The following is a 14,160-nucleotide window of genomic DNA, read 5'->3' on the forward strand; positions in this document are numbered from 1 at the left end:
CGCCGCTTTTGGCCAGAAATTATCCGTATTACCCTTAAAAATGTTGTCGCATTCTGTTTGCGGAATTCCTCCAAGCGAGGGAAGCCGAAAGGTCCAGCCAAGGATTCCGGTTCGAGCGATTGTTGAATGGAAAGTCTGATGGCACTCTGTCTCATTTCCATTATGCCGTTTGCCTTTAAACTTCGACGCCTGGCAGGGATTCCAGAACATATTTTATGCTTGCATCCGGAACTTCAACAAGGATTTAAATTTGCACTGGCCGGCGGGCGATGAGGAAAACTACGTTTTGCATGTTTCACATAGTGCAATCTTTTTTTTTTTTTTGCCTCCTAGATTTGTTTCCAGCCATAAGGGCAAGCTGCAAATGCAGCATGTGTATGGAAAGTGAAATTTAAAATGTCTGAGATTGCAGGGAAGGAGTGGTAAGCTAATAAAAGCCAGAGCTCTGAAAGGAAAGCAAGGCTCTTCGCATAATTAAAAGTTCTCCTTATTATCTACGAACTTTTCACTACTGTTGAATGGAGTAGGACTTATTTCTTTGGACCCCAAACACATCAGATTAATAGCACTTAGCAGCAGGACAGCTTTAAATATCAGAGACTATTTAATGTAATTACCCCTCGATCGATTGATATACGGTTTTGGCATTGTCCAAAGAACACAAACAAAACGGATTATTTAAGCAAAAGTTGCTTATCCTTGAAAGTGGAAACTACTCGCAAAGTAGTTTATCGACCACAACAAATCCGGAAAAGTAGCCCAACTCTGCACATAAAATCGCATTTTATTGTTTCGATAAAAAGTAATTTTCACACATTTATCCATTTATTTATTTTCTCTTTTGTTTCGTTTTTTTTTTTTTTTGTTTTTTTAAGTTACAAATTACAATTTCCAATTGATTCCTGTGGACACAACGTAAATGTAAATTGAATTAAATTCGGGTTTCTACAACCCTTTGGAAAGTGCAGCAAATGGTGCTTGTTCATTGATGCAGCATAAATACAAAAAAAAAGGGTTAAAACCCTTCTTTGTGTGCCTAGGGTGAACGTTTATTCAATTGTTAATTGGTTTAATTGAGATTCAATTAAAGTACATTTTAGTTTGCTCCCTAATAACCCAAACTGTTTTTGGTGTGACATTCACAAGGATTCCGGTATGGAAAATATATATATTTATCTATTTGCCTAGGTAAGGTCTATATTCTGCAATTCGTTGATCGTCCGCTGAGTGAGGTGAGGATAAGGTTATCTAAGACTGGAGATCGGCCTTTGAGGCACTCCAGGTTTTTTTGGCTCATAATTGGCTATTGGTCTAGGAACAATTAGCGGCTGATAATAGACATTCAAGGTGAGTTGCTCTACGACAATGTGGGCTCGAAAAATACACAACTTTCAGATCTACTACGGTTATTGAGATAAAACCACACGGTGCAACCATCCAAATCGGTCGCTTCAAGTGCCGTCATCAAAACGTTTTCCAAAAATACTCCGGCTGGCCATATAAACTCGTACAAATTCCCTACATATATACATTCGCCATTCACACACAGTCCTTAAGCTACCACTCATTCGTTTGAGGGAGTCCGTCACTCCCATTTTAGCAGGACAACTCCGTGGATCTCCTGGCGGCATCGCTCCTCGCCGAGTATTCGCTGTCCTTCGGCTCACGTCCCGTAATATCCACCAGGGAGTTGGGATCCATGTTCGACAGCTTGTCCAAATCATCATCGTTCATGAAGTTCGGCTGCAGTTTGCTCACCAACCGCCGCAACCCCTGAGCATCCAGCGATGTGCGACGCAGATTGGCATTATAGTCGCTGGGCTGTGGGGAAAATGGAAATGGGAAATGGGGAAATGGGAAATGGAAAACCGGCATGGCAAGGGTTATCCAAAGCCAGGATGAAAGGGCAAAACAACTCACATCGCGCCACTGCTCGCCAGGGAAGACGGCAATCAATTCGGCATTTGGTTCCAGAGTGCTGAAGTACTCCTCATCATCGACCTCGGTGCCATCGCAATCCAGGTGTATCGCCGGCTGAGCCCGCTCGAATTTCACCGACACCTTCACCCGCAACTCCGACAACGTTGTGGCCACCACTGCCTTGCGGATGTTCCGCGTGATGTCCTTGATCTGAAATGGAGGCGACGGATTACTTGGAATTTGAAGCCGAATTCAGCCCCTGTATTGACATGCCGCAAATTGCATAGCGCTGATAGGAAAGGCTTAACTAAGACACAGGAAAAAATATTGTCTAAATTGTATCTTTGAAATACCTTTCAAACCACTCCAAATTATGTTGAATTTTAACTTTTACATTAATATTGACTGCTTTTTATGTTTGTATAAGCCTATTCAAAGTTTATGTTTGCCATTATTTGTACGGAAAAATAAAAGTTCTTGTTAACTTTTTCTTGCTTAATTTGAAATTAATTTTATAAAACAATTAATATATTCTACCCTTTTCAATTTGTTCAATTAAAATTAAATTGATATTTTTGTAGAAAGAAAATTAAAACATAAATCATGTTTGACAATCTTGAATAAACAATTTTACAATATTTATATTATTGCAGTGTAATCATAATAAAAAGCTGAAATTGATAGACCATCTTAAGAAGTGGAATTTTGAAAGGAATTTTCAATATACAGGATTCTATACAAATTTTGATGTGTTCAAGATTATGTTTTACTCCCCCGTTTACCAATTTGTGTGCAGCTGAAATATTTTTGGTCTCAACGGTTTAAAAGAGTTTTTATTTATTAATAAATATACGAAATACTATCATTGACCACCATCCCCTCTAAAATTCTTTCTTCGATTTGGAATTTAAGTTAGCGTTATAAAAATCATGGACGTTAAAGTGTTAGCATATGCTGGAAACAAAAGCTCTAAAATAAAATAATAAAGACAATTGAACCTAAAACTTGACAGGTTTATTTTAAAAACGATTTAATTTTAAATGTTGATGTCAATTTGTATTCAAAGTAATTTTATTTTATCAATTGCGATCCAAAAGCTTGCGCCCACTCCAAAATGTTTACTAAGCCAAATGTGTTTATGATAGTCAATTGCTAAGCCCTCACACATTTTGGCCATTAAGCTATGGCAACACAGCGAAACACAAAAGCTGGAAACATTTGTTTGCTTTAATTTCGAAAAGGCCCGTAGGCAGACGACCTCGCAGCTGTCAATAAAAACAATATGAAGTTAACGAACCGCGGCGAGAAAGATAAGAGCAAGGATAGGAAAAGACGCATGTTAATTGTGATGGAGATAAAACCTTGGGGAAGGTGGAACCAGAAGCCAGGAGCAACAACTAATCAATTTATCATTTGCCATAACAATAAAGCCAAGCGAACAATAGGAAGGTCAAGGCACAAGTCGATTATATTTTTTTTTTACCTTTTTCTGCCTCTTTTGGGCCTAAAAGATTGCTACTAAAATATTTAAAGCATAATGCTGTCGATTCCAAACAGGCAACTGCCAAGGCCAAGTATGGATGGATGAACGGATGGATGGGTCAAGCGAAAGGTGAAAGAAAACAAGAAGAAAATGGGCAGGCGAAAGGGACTTTGGTCAAAAAGTTGCCAACGCCTCCATTGTGCTACTTTTCGGCATTACGTATACGCCCCGGTTGCGGGTGGGTATATTCTGAAAAATTACCAAGGGGTGCGGCTGGTTTTGACAGATCTTCAGGTGTCTCCGGTTGACAGGCGACTGTCAAGCGGTTTGTGGCCATTTAATCGTAACGTTCCGCATTCGTTGCGGAATCATCAGCCACAAAGGACTCCCATTTCGACCTCTCTCTTTATGGCCCATCAATCAATCCCCTACCTCTAGGGTTCAGTGTTCAGTCTGGTAAACCAATTAAACGATGCTTAGGAAATCCATCAAATGGCCAATGTCTGGCCCAAGTCTGGAGTCTGGAGTTCAGCTGGTGTAAAAATCCAGTGGCCATCTACAACAATGAACATTTATCATGCATTTAATGCGAATTTTAATGGGCAGTGGGTGTGGTTCATTTTATATGTTTTTTTTGCTTAGCATTTGCTATTGTTGCCGACCAACAAACTATTCAATCAGCACCCCTGCCACAAAGTCTGGGCCAAATGCCAATGTCCTGCGGCTTTGTTTGCTTTATACCACTTTTTCGCCTTTGTTGGCATTCCCTGTTGCTGCCGCCAGTAAGTCATTATAACTTGGCTTTCTTAACTGCCTCTCTGCCGCTGAACAATGTGTATTCTCACTTTCGGAGTGGCCCCAGTTGAACTTTGACTTTTTGGTCAATCCCTTCAATTGGCTGCCATGGCATATTTAAGTGGTTTCATCTAGCTGCACTTAGTGTCTCGTCCTGATTTGCGGTTCCACTTCGGCCGAGTTGTAGGCTCTGTTTCCCGAGGCGGAACAATATTTACACCACCGTTGCAGTTGGGCTTTCGTTGGGCAACTCACATTTTTGTTTGCCAGCGTCCAGCGTAAATATTGCCCCTGTAAATTTGTAAATTTTGTAAGTTCCCCGTTTGCTCAGCAGCGGGCATCATTAGAACGGGCGACAAACAAGGCAGGAGCGTGACAAGGACAATGCGCAGGACTCGCAGTGCAGTCATGAATTCGCCATGAGACATCTGAGATGTGAGGCGGGCTCGGGAATCTGTTGTTCAAATAGCACTTAGGGCCAGGTCAGGAAATGCAAATTACGTAGGATGTGGGCAATTATAGAATCCGAATTCGAGTCCCTCTGTGGAGAAAAGCCGATTTCGGGGCTTGGTAATGGAAGCGACTGTAATTTCGATTGGCCCAAGGTCCCGGCCCTCAAAATTGCTTTGATGATGCGCCTGCGGTGTCGATTGTCCAGTTCTCGCTTCATGGCATTTATCGGAGACATTGACGCACTAATTTCCCCTGATTGTCATCAGAATGCCATAGCAACACTTTGTATTGTGTACCGAGGAAAATTACATTTAAATATTAGTTCTAAGCAAATTAAAGCAAGCATTCAACAAAATATTGTTAATCAATAGTGTGATTTTCTAATATTTTGATTTGCCAATTGGGTTTTACACTAACAAAAAAGTTTTTTTATTTAACAAAGTCTAAAAACTCAGACTACATTTTAAATATTTTTAAGTGCATATTTATCCTTCAAAGTAAAATTTTCCAAGCAATTTTCATGTAAATTGAATCCCAATCTACGTGAATATTTCGCCGAGTGTGCTGCTTTGTCCTACGGAAATCATTAGCATCGTTCATTCATTCGAAGTCCATGGGCCATGATGAGTTCTCAACTGCTTTCAAACTCGTCGTCGCGTTCCACACTTACACGTACTTATTAGCTTACTTATTGCGGAGGACAGCGGGGTGTTGTTAAGTTGCACGCTTGCCTGTACATGAATAATGCTCGTTTATTTGGCTTGATGCGCAACGTGGCGTATACGCAATGTCTCAGTCTCAGCAAGGCGTATTCTCCGCAATGTTTGCTCTTCGCTTTTGTTACGTTTTTTTTTTCTGTTTGTTTGCCGTTGCTGTTCCATGCGGCATGTCAGCTGGTAATTTAATCTCAGACCTCCCCAGCTTTCCCGTGAATCTCTCCATTTGGGTGGCTCAGACTTTATTTTTGAGCCATTTGCATTTTGGACCCCAAAGGTGGACTCCGAACGAGTGCGACATGAAAAACGCATTTGCGCGTTAACCCAATGAAGAGAAAGGTGAGTGGGTTTTTCCCCACATCCAATCAGATTTGTTTTACAGGGATTTAATTTCCTGCTCGCTCCAGAGATGTGTTGGGCAACCACAGCATTTCCTTCTGGCTAAGAAAATTAAACTCCAGAGACTGCAAGCTGTGTGCAAAAAAAGGGAATGCAACCAAAAAGTGTCCCTTGCAAAGATTTGATGGGAAAAATCTATATTAACTTTGGATTTTATGCTCCAAGGGCAAATAAAAACAAAACTAAAACCAATCTATAAAGTTAAACCAAAACATTGAATCCTTTTAAAAATCAAAGGTATAGATAGTAAAATGCTTTACAGATTTATATCTATTTAGAGATTTAAATAGCTTTGGAATTAATTACAGGATTGCATTTCATACAGGAAATGAAAATCCATCAGTGAACTCTTAATCGTATTAAGCCAAATCATTAAAGTCCTCCCAATCAAAGTCTGGAGCGTAAATGTACTTCGTGTGTTGGCATATTAATGACTCAAGGATTATCACCTCTTATGTTAATTCCCGTTTGCTTTCAGTTCCTTGTGCAATTAGTCAATGAGATAAAATCAGCAAGCATTCCAGCGTTTTTAATCAGCAGCTTAGCAGTGCCTGAAACACTCGATGAAAAGGGAAGCCATATCAAATGGCACACAAGATGAGGGCTTATTAATTAGCTGGAATTCGCAGGAATTACTCATGCGTCACGTGGGCCCACTCGCAACCATAACCACTTGACTGCCGCTGACAAATGACATCGCGTTTCGGCCACATCAAGCTGTCAATTAATTGCTCTCGCCTGGCAAATTTACAGCCACTTGATAGCTCGTGGAGCTCATCATCCATTCAGCCGGATAGCCAGATGCCGATCTTTGGGCCAGTTTATATTGTTATGGCAGTGTCTTTAATGCCGTCAGCACACAATAAATCGATTAGCGGCCAAGACGCCTCGTTATCGTTATCGTCGTGCACAGGCGACTTGGCTTAGAAGTGGGCGTGGCACACGGAGGTGATTGGCAAAATGACGGCAAGATTGGCTGGTTGGTTGGCCCACAGTGATATACGAGTCACTTGGGCGCCCGCATGCGGATCCTACTATTTTATCCAGCTGAACAGTTTGAACGTTTTAATTAAATTTCAATTGTTGGCCAGCCACACAGAAAGAAAAATGGTCGAAAGAAAATTCTACGTGACTAGCATTTTAGCAAGGAAAAAGAGTTAATAAAACTTTTCATTATTTCTATCATATAAAATTCCTCTTAAATGTTGTCTTTAAACTATAACTTGAAAATTCAAACAGTAAATCATGGAAAAAATGGTATACAAGAATTTATATAATTTTAAACTATTCAGTGACTCCAAGTGTAAGGATTAAAATATCTTTAAGTAGCTCTGTATTAGCTATAAATTAACTTGAGGTTAAATTGTGTTGAAGAAGTGGATCTAAGGATAGCAAACTGCAATTAATATTTTTTGATCAGACCCATATATTATATAAAATCCAAATTGAATTTTCAGGCAGTTAAATTTGGATGATTCAGCACTAAAAAATAAAATACTTTTTGTTAAAAATTATGGTAAGGGGTAAATGGAAATGTCATGTAAAGCAAAACTGCTTCTGACTTTTGTCCTTTCTTCCTGTGCACTAAATTGGCTACGGCTACGCAATCTTTATAGTCAAATAGAGTTTTTGGGTGGCGAAAAGTGAATGGGGAAAGTAAGGAGCAAGCTCTGTTTTCCGGGAAATTGTTCTAGCACCAGTTTTGGCAGCGGATTGAAAAGTTGGCAGAATGCTTAAAGGGCGTATAAAGCACCGGCAGTATGAGTAGTAGTAGCAGCAGCAGCAGCCCTTCAACAGCCAGCAGTGCCGATGTCGATGATGCCACTCAACGCCGAAGGCTTTGAAGTGGCCGCTCCGCCGGGGAACCCTTCACTTTGTTCTGACCTGACCAACGAACTTTTTTCACCTCTTAATTCTTTTTTCACCTCCGAATTCTTTTTTCTCCCCTGCTTTTTTTCCCTGAGTATAACCAACAAGCGTAACAATAGCGCCGCAGTAATCACTTAACGAAATGCTGGCCCGGTTAACAGGGAGCAGGTAGCGTGGCTAAATGCCACAAAGGATGTGCGAGGGGGGAGGGGGGGCTGGAATACCCACCTTGAAGGGCTTGCTGTTGTCCAGCTGGGCGAAGTCCTCGTCGGCGGTGGTGGGCGACGGAGTGGGCGTGGTGCTGCTGTGCGGCGATAAGGCCAACTCCAAGGTGATGCTATCCGCCGCATCGTCCACGTCGGCATCCAAGTCGATGTCTTCGCAGTCCGCATCCAGTTCGGCCGTGCGTGTTAGGGTTCGTTGTCGTGGTGGAGGAGGAGCCACTACTTCAGTGTCGGCAGCACCACCTCCAGATCCTGCAGATCCTGCTCCTCCATCATCAGCTCCTTGTGGCATTCCAGCCGGCTTTGTCTCATCCGCATTCATTTCTGTCATTTATAATGCTCGTCTCGAAAGTTTTGCACGTCTTGTCTGGACTCCGTGGACTTCTCTCTGCTGTTTGGATGGACAAAACATGGTCGAGAAGTTTATGACAAGCAAAACAAATTTAAACGATAATTGAAACATTCTGTATGCGAATGTTCGGGAATGTTTCAAAGCTGCTGGAGCAAACATAATAAAACTGCCAGACTTTGTGTTATTGTTATTTCAGATGTGTTGTTTGCATTGAACAGAAAATTTATACCGAAAACGATGTTTGGCATTTGTTTCGGCTTTGATTTAAAAAAGTTTTTCAATTGGTAAAATTGCTCTGTGTAAAGGTCACAGAAATATATTGGACTTGACTAAAATAATGGTTCCTTTAAAATTGTTCAAGGTTCTGCAAACGAAAACAAATGCTCAATTTTGTTGTTAATTCAAAAATAGTACATCCTGAAGCAAATATTTCTAGTGTTTAAATGATTAATTATCCATTTCATGCTATGTAATGATATCAAGAGTATGTTTCATTGGCGGTTTATAATCTTTAAAATGGTTGATTAACCTTTCAAATAATATAATTAATAATAATAATAAAATTAACAATGGATATATTACAAATAAATTGTTTGTTGAATGTTAATTATGTTAAAATTAAATAAGATTAAGAAAATATTTTTGAATTTATCTTAGCTTGGTACTTAACATAATTTGATTTACTAGATGGTTGTGGAATCGCGTTATAAAGAACTGTTATTCATGTTTCATTTCAATCTCTTAAATTGGATTATTTCACCCACAAACTTATAACAAATTAATTAAACAAAAATAAAGGTACCAACTGCGTGAAAATTGTATTAACATATTGCGGCTTTGATTGCGTTTATTAATTTGTTGTAATTTTTGAAAGGCTCTCTGACACTCTTATTTTATGAATACTATTATAACCTTTATAAATTACTTTAAAATACTACACCAAGCCATCTTTCATTACAACTACTTATGTTATTATTCACTGAACCTTAACAAAACATTTTTATTCCTCATTACCTTGCACCTTAGCTTTTATGAACCGAATTCTTCACATTTTCATGAGGTACTCGACCATTGAGTTGCCGATAATTACAATACGCGATTTGAATGCGGATCGCGCGCCGCCGCTTCACAACAGCCAAGTGCAACAAAAGCCGGCCGAACTTGGAATAAATTGCCAGACGTCTGTGCGTGCTGTATTTAAACAAGCCACGACTCGTCGAATTTGCCGACAGCTTCGGCAATCGCAAAAACACACAGTGCAAAGTCAGGAGGTCCTGCAAACACACTGTGCAAAGTCTAGCCTTCGCCGAGCTTTAACCGTGAGAGCAGCAGCCCAAAAACACGGAGAGAGGATTCTGTTAAGACGCTGTTAACCAGGCCAAGCTGGGCGTGACGGGTCCAAAATATGGGTTCTACGAAAGCAACCAAAAAAACAAAACTGTCTCTGGGTTCCAGACTCTACGACCTGTAAAGTGGGAAAAGTTTACTGGAGCAGCTGCAAATAGTTCTACTTAGCCGGAACCACACAAACAAAAGACAAACAACACTGTGTACTATATATAAACGGGGCGTGCTAGGCAAATATAAATATTTCAGCCTGAACTTTCGGCGTAAGGGCAAAGTTTAAAAATGCAATAAAAATAAAGTTTGCAATTTTGGGCCAAAAACTCCAGGCGGGCAGCTGAAAAATGTCACTTCGGCATAATGAGACTACTGGCTGCATAATTAAAGGGCCGACTTCTGTAGGCAAAAAGTTTTGAAACAAAGGTGCATTGCTTTTGAGGGCGAGACAAAAGCCGAGATTTATTGGCATTTGCATTTGGTGAGAGGCGGGGGGATAGATAATGGAATGTTTAAAATTCATGAAATTCCCTCGCTGCATGCTGATCAAATTTGTTCGCTTTGGGGACAAACAAAAACCGCACAGCCATATTTATAACAGAGCTGGGCTTACAACCAGAAATATTGCGCATACGCCGTGTGATCCAAGGTTAATTTGATTGCCGGTTGCGGAAATCCAGAATTCCACATCGATTGCCAACGATGAGCACGTGATTGTCACTCTAGTCACGTGATGGATAATATATCTTTCGTTAACGCATTTAAGCCTTGCATTTCAATTGTCACAGTGCACGGCGTGCATATTTCGGCTGGAAGGTTTGTGTTTTTGGGCATACTCCGCACGCTCATCTGTTTATTCGCCCTTCTGGGCAATCATTTCCGCCCGCCATTTTCCATTTCCCACCTCCCATTTTCCCCCGGCGGGCGGGGCAAATAATTTATGGGCCGCGGTCCGCTAATTGTGCATCGGAGCGCGGTGCGAACAACTTTTCGCATATGCAGCAGAAGCAGCAGCAGCAGCCAAACCAGCATCGCCATCAATTTAAATGCATAGACGTCGGTGTTGCAAATTGAAATTTATGCGACTGGGCAGCAAGGTGAACGGGCGGCGCATTCCCTTCATCATCAGCTGCCGTGTTTAATTGCGATGCATGACCTTCGCAGTCTGGGCAGTTAGATTAATTAACTCACATGTCGTCGCAAAGGTCACGCTCTGGTCGCATGTGGTGATGATTAATGGGCCCTGATCCTGGCCGGACCTTTGGTATACGAAACGAATCCATGGCTATCCGTGGCACTTTCTCGCCCAAAAAATTCGTCAATAAAAACACAAGCGGTGCGGGTAAATGGCAAATATTTGCTGCTGCTGTCAGCAGTCTAAATGAAATTAAATGGGAAACAAAATGCCATTTCAATGCGGGCCGAACGAAAAATATGGCAAACATTTTAATTAAATTAAAATAAATGTGAAATGCGAAATAATGAAATAATGAAAGAAAACAAGTACTGACGCGTCGGCCTTGCTGGTATGTAACAAGCAATTACATTCCCTCTTAATGGCATACTTAATTATTTTGTGTGTCGAACGGGTTCTTTATTGGTACCTTCATGCGGGTGGCTATAATTGGTTTAATGGTTAACAAACCTGTGCGTATTTGTACTCAAACTTTATGGCTTAATAGCGCTGCTCGGCGTGAAACATGCAGTGCAGAGTACAGTCGAATCGCTGCTCGACCTGCCGACATTCGCTTGGTCGATCCACAAGGATGTTATTCTCCTCGAGGCAGTTGCGAATACATGGGGTGCTCCAAGGATGGGCCAACTTATTTTGCAACTCCTGCCAACTGGCTGGCATATCCTGCTGATCCTGTGAAAGGTCATTCGCCCGAATGGCCAGCAGGAAGAGCAGCTGCATCACGATAAACAAAACGCTTAATTTCATATTTGTGTTTGCCCAACTTACTTAAATTTTCATTACTGACAGCTGGCTCTTTGGCTACGGGTTTACTACACTCAAAGAAAAAATAGTTACAATAAAATAAACTAATTTTATAAATCATTACAAGCATTGCTATCTGTTGGCTGAAATTAAATTATAATTTACAAAGGCAAATCGGCTTTAATACAAAATATTTCTATATTTGTAATCTGCATTAAAAAAGTCAATTAATGAGGATTTAATTTCAGTATATGGTTAACCAATTCCTTTATTCTAAATAAAAGAAAAGTATGCATATAATTATATTTATGGAAATACAATCACCGGTGGCTATGTGGCACCCTTATTAAAAATTACTCAATCATTTCGATTTGATTGCAATATTTTTTTGGGTGTAGCAAGGCACACCCGTATCCGCAACCGTAATGACTTCCGGGTGGCAAAGGCAAACATCCAAATGAGGCAATCTAAGCACCAGTTTGCGGCTGCCAGCGGCTCTAACTGCACAATTATGGACCGCCCTTGCCGCCCACAAAGCGCGCTGATTTCCCCGCCCTCGCATATGTGGGCGAAAAGAGCCACGGGGCGCATTAGTGATGCCCATTGCGGCATCTATTACACAGCGCCTTGTTTATGTGCAGCGCAACACACATGCTCTCGAATAAAAATCAACAGCCTGCGGCGACTGCTTACCACTCTCCCCCCCTCTTCTCCTAAGGACATTCTGGCCCCTCGCCTTCCTATCCTTGACATTTATTTGGGGAAAATGTGTGTAAAAAAAAAACAAAAATGAAAAAACTAAGCAGCAAAAATTGTAGAGAATTATGTCCTCGTTGGGGAGAAAAGCGACTCGTTAGCCGACCCAACCAAGACTTCATTCGATATGTTGTTTATACAGCCACGCCCCCTGTTCGCTGCCGCCCCTCTGCTGTGAGACGTTTGACATTTGTGCTTTAAGGATATAGTGTTTGTATGCGCAACAAGCTTCGAATGCCAGATTACGGAAATACGATGATGAACGAATGTTAGCGAAATAAAGTGCTGAAATCTGATTTGATTTGCACTGAAATTAATCCACTGTCGAGAGCACGAAAAAACTAGAAAATCGAATGGTCAAATAAGCACAGGGTGAAAAAATAACAATATTATTTATAATGCTAGTTAATTGAAAGTCAATGGAAGTTAATAAGTCAATACATTTCTCTTTCAATTTTAAGCATATAACTTTTTTCTAGAGAAAGGTATAAACTTAAAAAAGATATTAAGAGAATTATATATTCTTAATTTCTTTTACTTAATTTTCATTTTTGTTAAGAACTTAGAAGGCATTGAAATGTATGACTTAACTCAAACAAACAGTATTTCGCCATTTACAAATAACTTTTCTACGAATAACACGTGTATACTAAAGGTAACATTTTTCAACACAAAAAGCCAACAAATTTTTTTTATTTATTATCAATTGTACATTACCATTTGCAGATAGTGTCACCAACTATGTATTCAGATGAGGTTACTCCAGAAATTGAGAAGCATCCTCATTGGGCACAGATGTTGATGGCATCGAGTCGCCGATGCCATTAACATCTGTGCCAAATGAGGATGCTTCTCTATTTCTGGAGTAACCTCATCTGGATGCTTCCGAAACTTCTGAGGAGTTACCTACTCCTGCACCCGTCAAGCTGCGCAGGAGCAAAAGGATTAAAAACCAAGAGGAGATTCGTGAAGAGGAACAAGCCACATCCTCTGAGCTGGAGGTTCAAAGGAAACACAGAAAGGTTGAGAAACCAAAAACTTTTCAATCCGAAGTTAACTGTGTTACTTGTTACAACTGCGGAATTGCCTTGAACCCTTTTCCGCCTTTGACTGAATTCTACCAATGCGCCGAGCTCAATGGCCGACTGTTCAGAATTAGACTGATCCCATCAGAAAATGTACTGGGCTCTGCTTACCGGAAGCAACCGCTAAAGCGGCTGACAAAAACCATTAAAAAATCTGGACCTCGAAAAGATAAACCAGCCAAGGAAGATAAGATTTCATGTTACAAAATTGTTTTTAGTTTGAATAGTACAACAAATGCTCAAGTTTAATATACAGTATTTTATATGGTCAAAGTCACTTTTTGTCTTTCTTTAAACACATTTTATACTATTTCAGAGCGTATTATAATTTCAGTCGAAGGTTTGCTACGCATCGAAGGACCCTATAAAGTAAATTGATCAGCATCACCATGCGATTTGATCTAGCCATATCTATCTGCCCGTTTCTACCCAAACTTGTCTCAGTTTTTAAGCTATGTCAAGTCAAAAACCTTACAAAAAATCAAAAGGGAAAATGAAATTGGTAAGTAAAAAATATAAAAAAAATCCTGTTTGATTTCTGTAAAATTATGTTAAATTAAACTTTGGTTTCGATTAAGTTTGGAACACGCTTTTCGGCACTTCTTTAATCTGCGACAAAAACTTCAAAGGAAATGCGAATTCAAGTGTGTGTGACAATTTCTTAGCCACACCTACCGCAAATGCCATCGCACATCAAAAGCACTCAAAAGCTGACGGTTTAAGGTTACATTTTTAATATTTTTGTGCCATTTCCGCTCGATGATTTTTCCCTTTTTCGTTTTTCCTTTTCGTAAAGCAAATAAAATAACAAAACAAGGCAGCGGATTT

The 14,160-nt window shown here is 40.2% G+C and overlaps 3 protein-coding genes across 4 annotated transcripts; 1 reads left to right on the forward strand and 2 right to left on the reverse strand.

The window, feature by feature from the left end:
• Positions 1-803: 803 nt before the first annotated feature.
• On the reverse strand, positions 804-11,309 carry LOC108049203 (cell death activator CIDE-3). Of its 2 annotated transcripts, none has more exons than XM_017130318.2 (4): positions 11,198-11,309; positions 7,864-8,250; positions 1,921-2,130; positions 804-1,821 (listed from the first exon to the last, which is right to left on the reverse strand). In XM_017130318.2, the coding sequence occupies exons 2-4, from the start codon at positions 8,188-8,190 to the stop codon at positions 1,597-1,599; spliced, it is 762 nt and encodes a 253-aa protein (XP_016985807.1). In that variant the 5' UTR covers positions 8,191-8,250; positions 11,198-11,309; the 3' UTR covers positions 804-1,596. The 2 variants fall into 2 exon arrangements, with proteins under 2 accessions (XP_016985807.1, XP_016985806.1); XM_017130317.2 differs by lacking the exon at positions 11,198-11,309 and adding an exon at positions 9,226-9,360.
• LOC108049205 lies at positions 2,037-11,495 on the reverse strand. Its single transcript, XM_017130320.1, has 2 exons — positions 11,198-11,495; positions 2,037-2,130 (listed from the first exon to the last, which is right to left on the reverse strand). The coding sequence occupies exon 1, from the start codon at positions 11,492-11,494 to the stop codon at positions 11,228-11,230; it is 267 nt and encodes an 88-aa protein (XP_016985809.1). The 5' UTR covers position 11,495; the 3' UTR covers positions 2,037-2,130; positions 11,198-11,227.
• Positions 11,496-13,116: 1,621 nt separating this feature from the next.
• On the forward strand, positions 13,117-13,609 carry LOC108049199 (the record flags this gene model as incomplete). The annotated part of the gene is made up of 1 exon (XM_017130313.1): positions 13,117-13,609. A coding segment is annotated over one exon (465 nt), but the record flags the coding sequence as incomplete, so codon positions are not given.
• Positions 13,610-14,160: the final 551 nt, after the last annotated feature.

The sequence above is a fragment of the Drosophila rhopaloa genome, unplaced genomic scaffold (genome assembly GCF_018152115.1).
Source record: "Drosophila rhopaloa isolate 14029-0021.01 unplaced genomic scaffold, ASM1815211v1 contig_115, whole genome shotgun sequence".
Lineage (NCBI taxonomy): Eukaryota > Metazoa > Arthropoda > Insecta > Diptera > Drosophilidae > Drosophila > Drosophila rhopaloa.

What these genes read in the sequence shown, in the direction of transcription:
- LOC108049203 (XM_017130318.2), bottom strand. Translation starts at nt 8,190, where the DNA reads ATGACAGAAATGAATGCGGATGAGACAAAGCCGGCTGGAATGCCACAA. An exon ending in ACAACAGCAAGCCCTTCAAG is followed by an intron (nt 2,131 to 7,863) that starts GTGGGTATTCCA and finishes CCTCCATTTCAG; the next exon opens with ATCAAGGACATCACGCGGAA. An exon ending in CTGGCGAGCAGTGGCGCGAT is followed by an intron (nt 1,822 to 1,920) that starts GTGAGTTGTTTT and finishes TTTTCCCCACAG; the next exon opens with CCCAGCGACTATAATGCCAA.
- LOC108049205 (XM_017130320.1), bottom strand. Translation starts at nt 11,494, where the DNA reads ATGAAATTAAGCGTTTTGTTTATCGTGATGCAGCTGCTCTTCCTGCTG.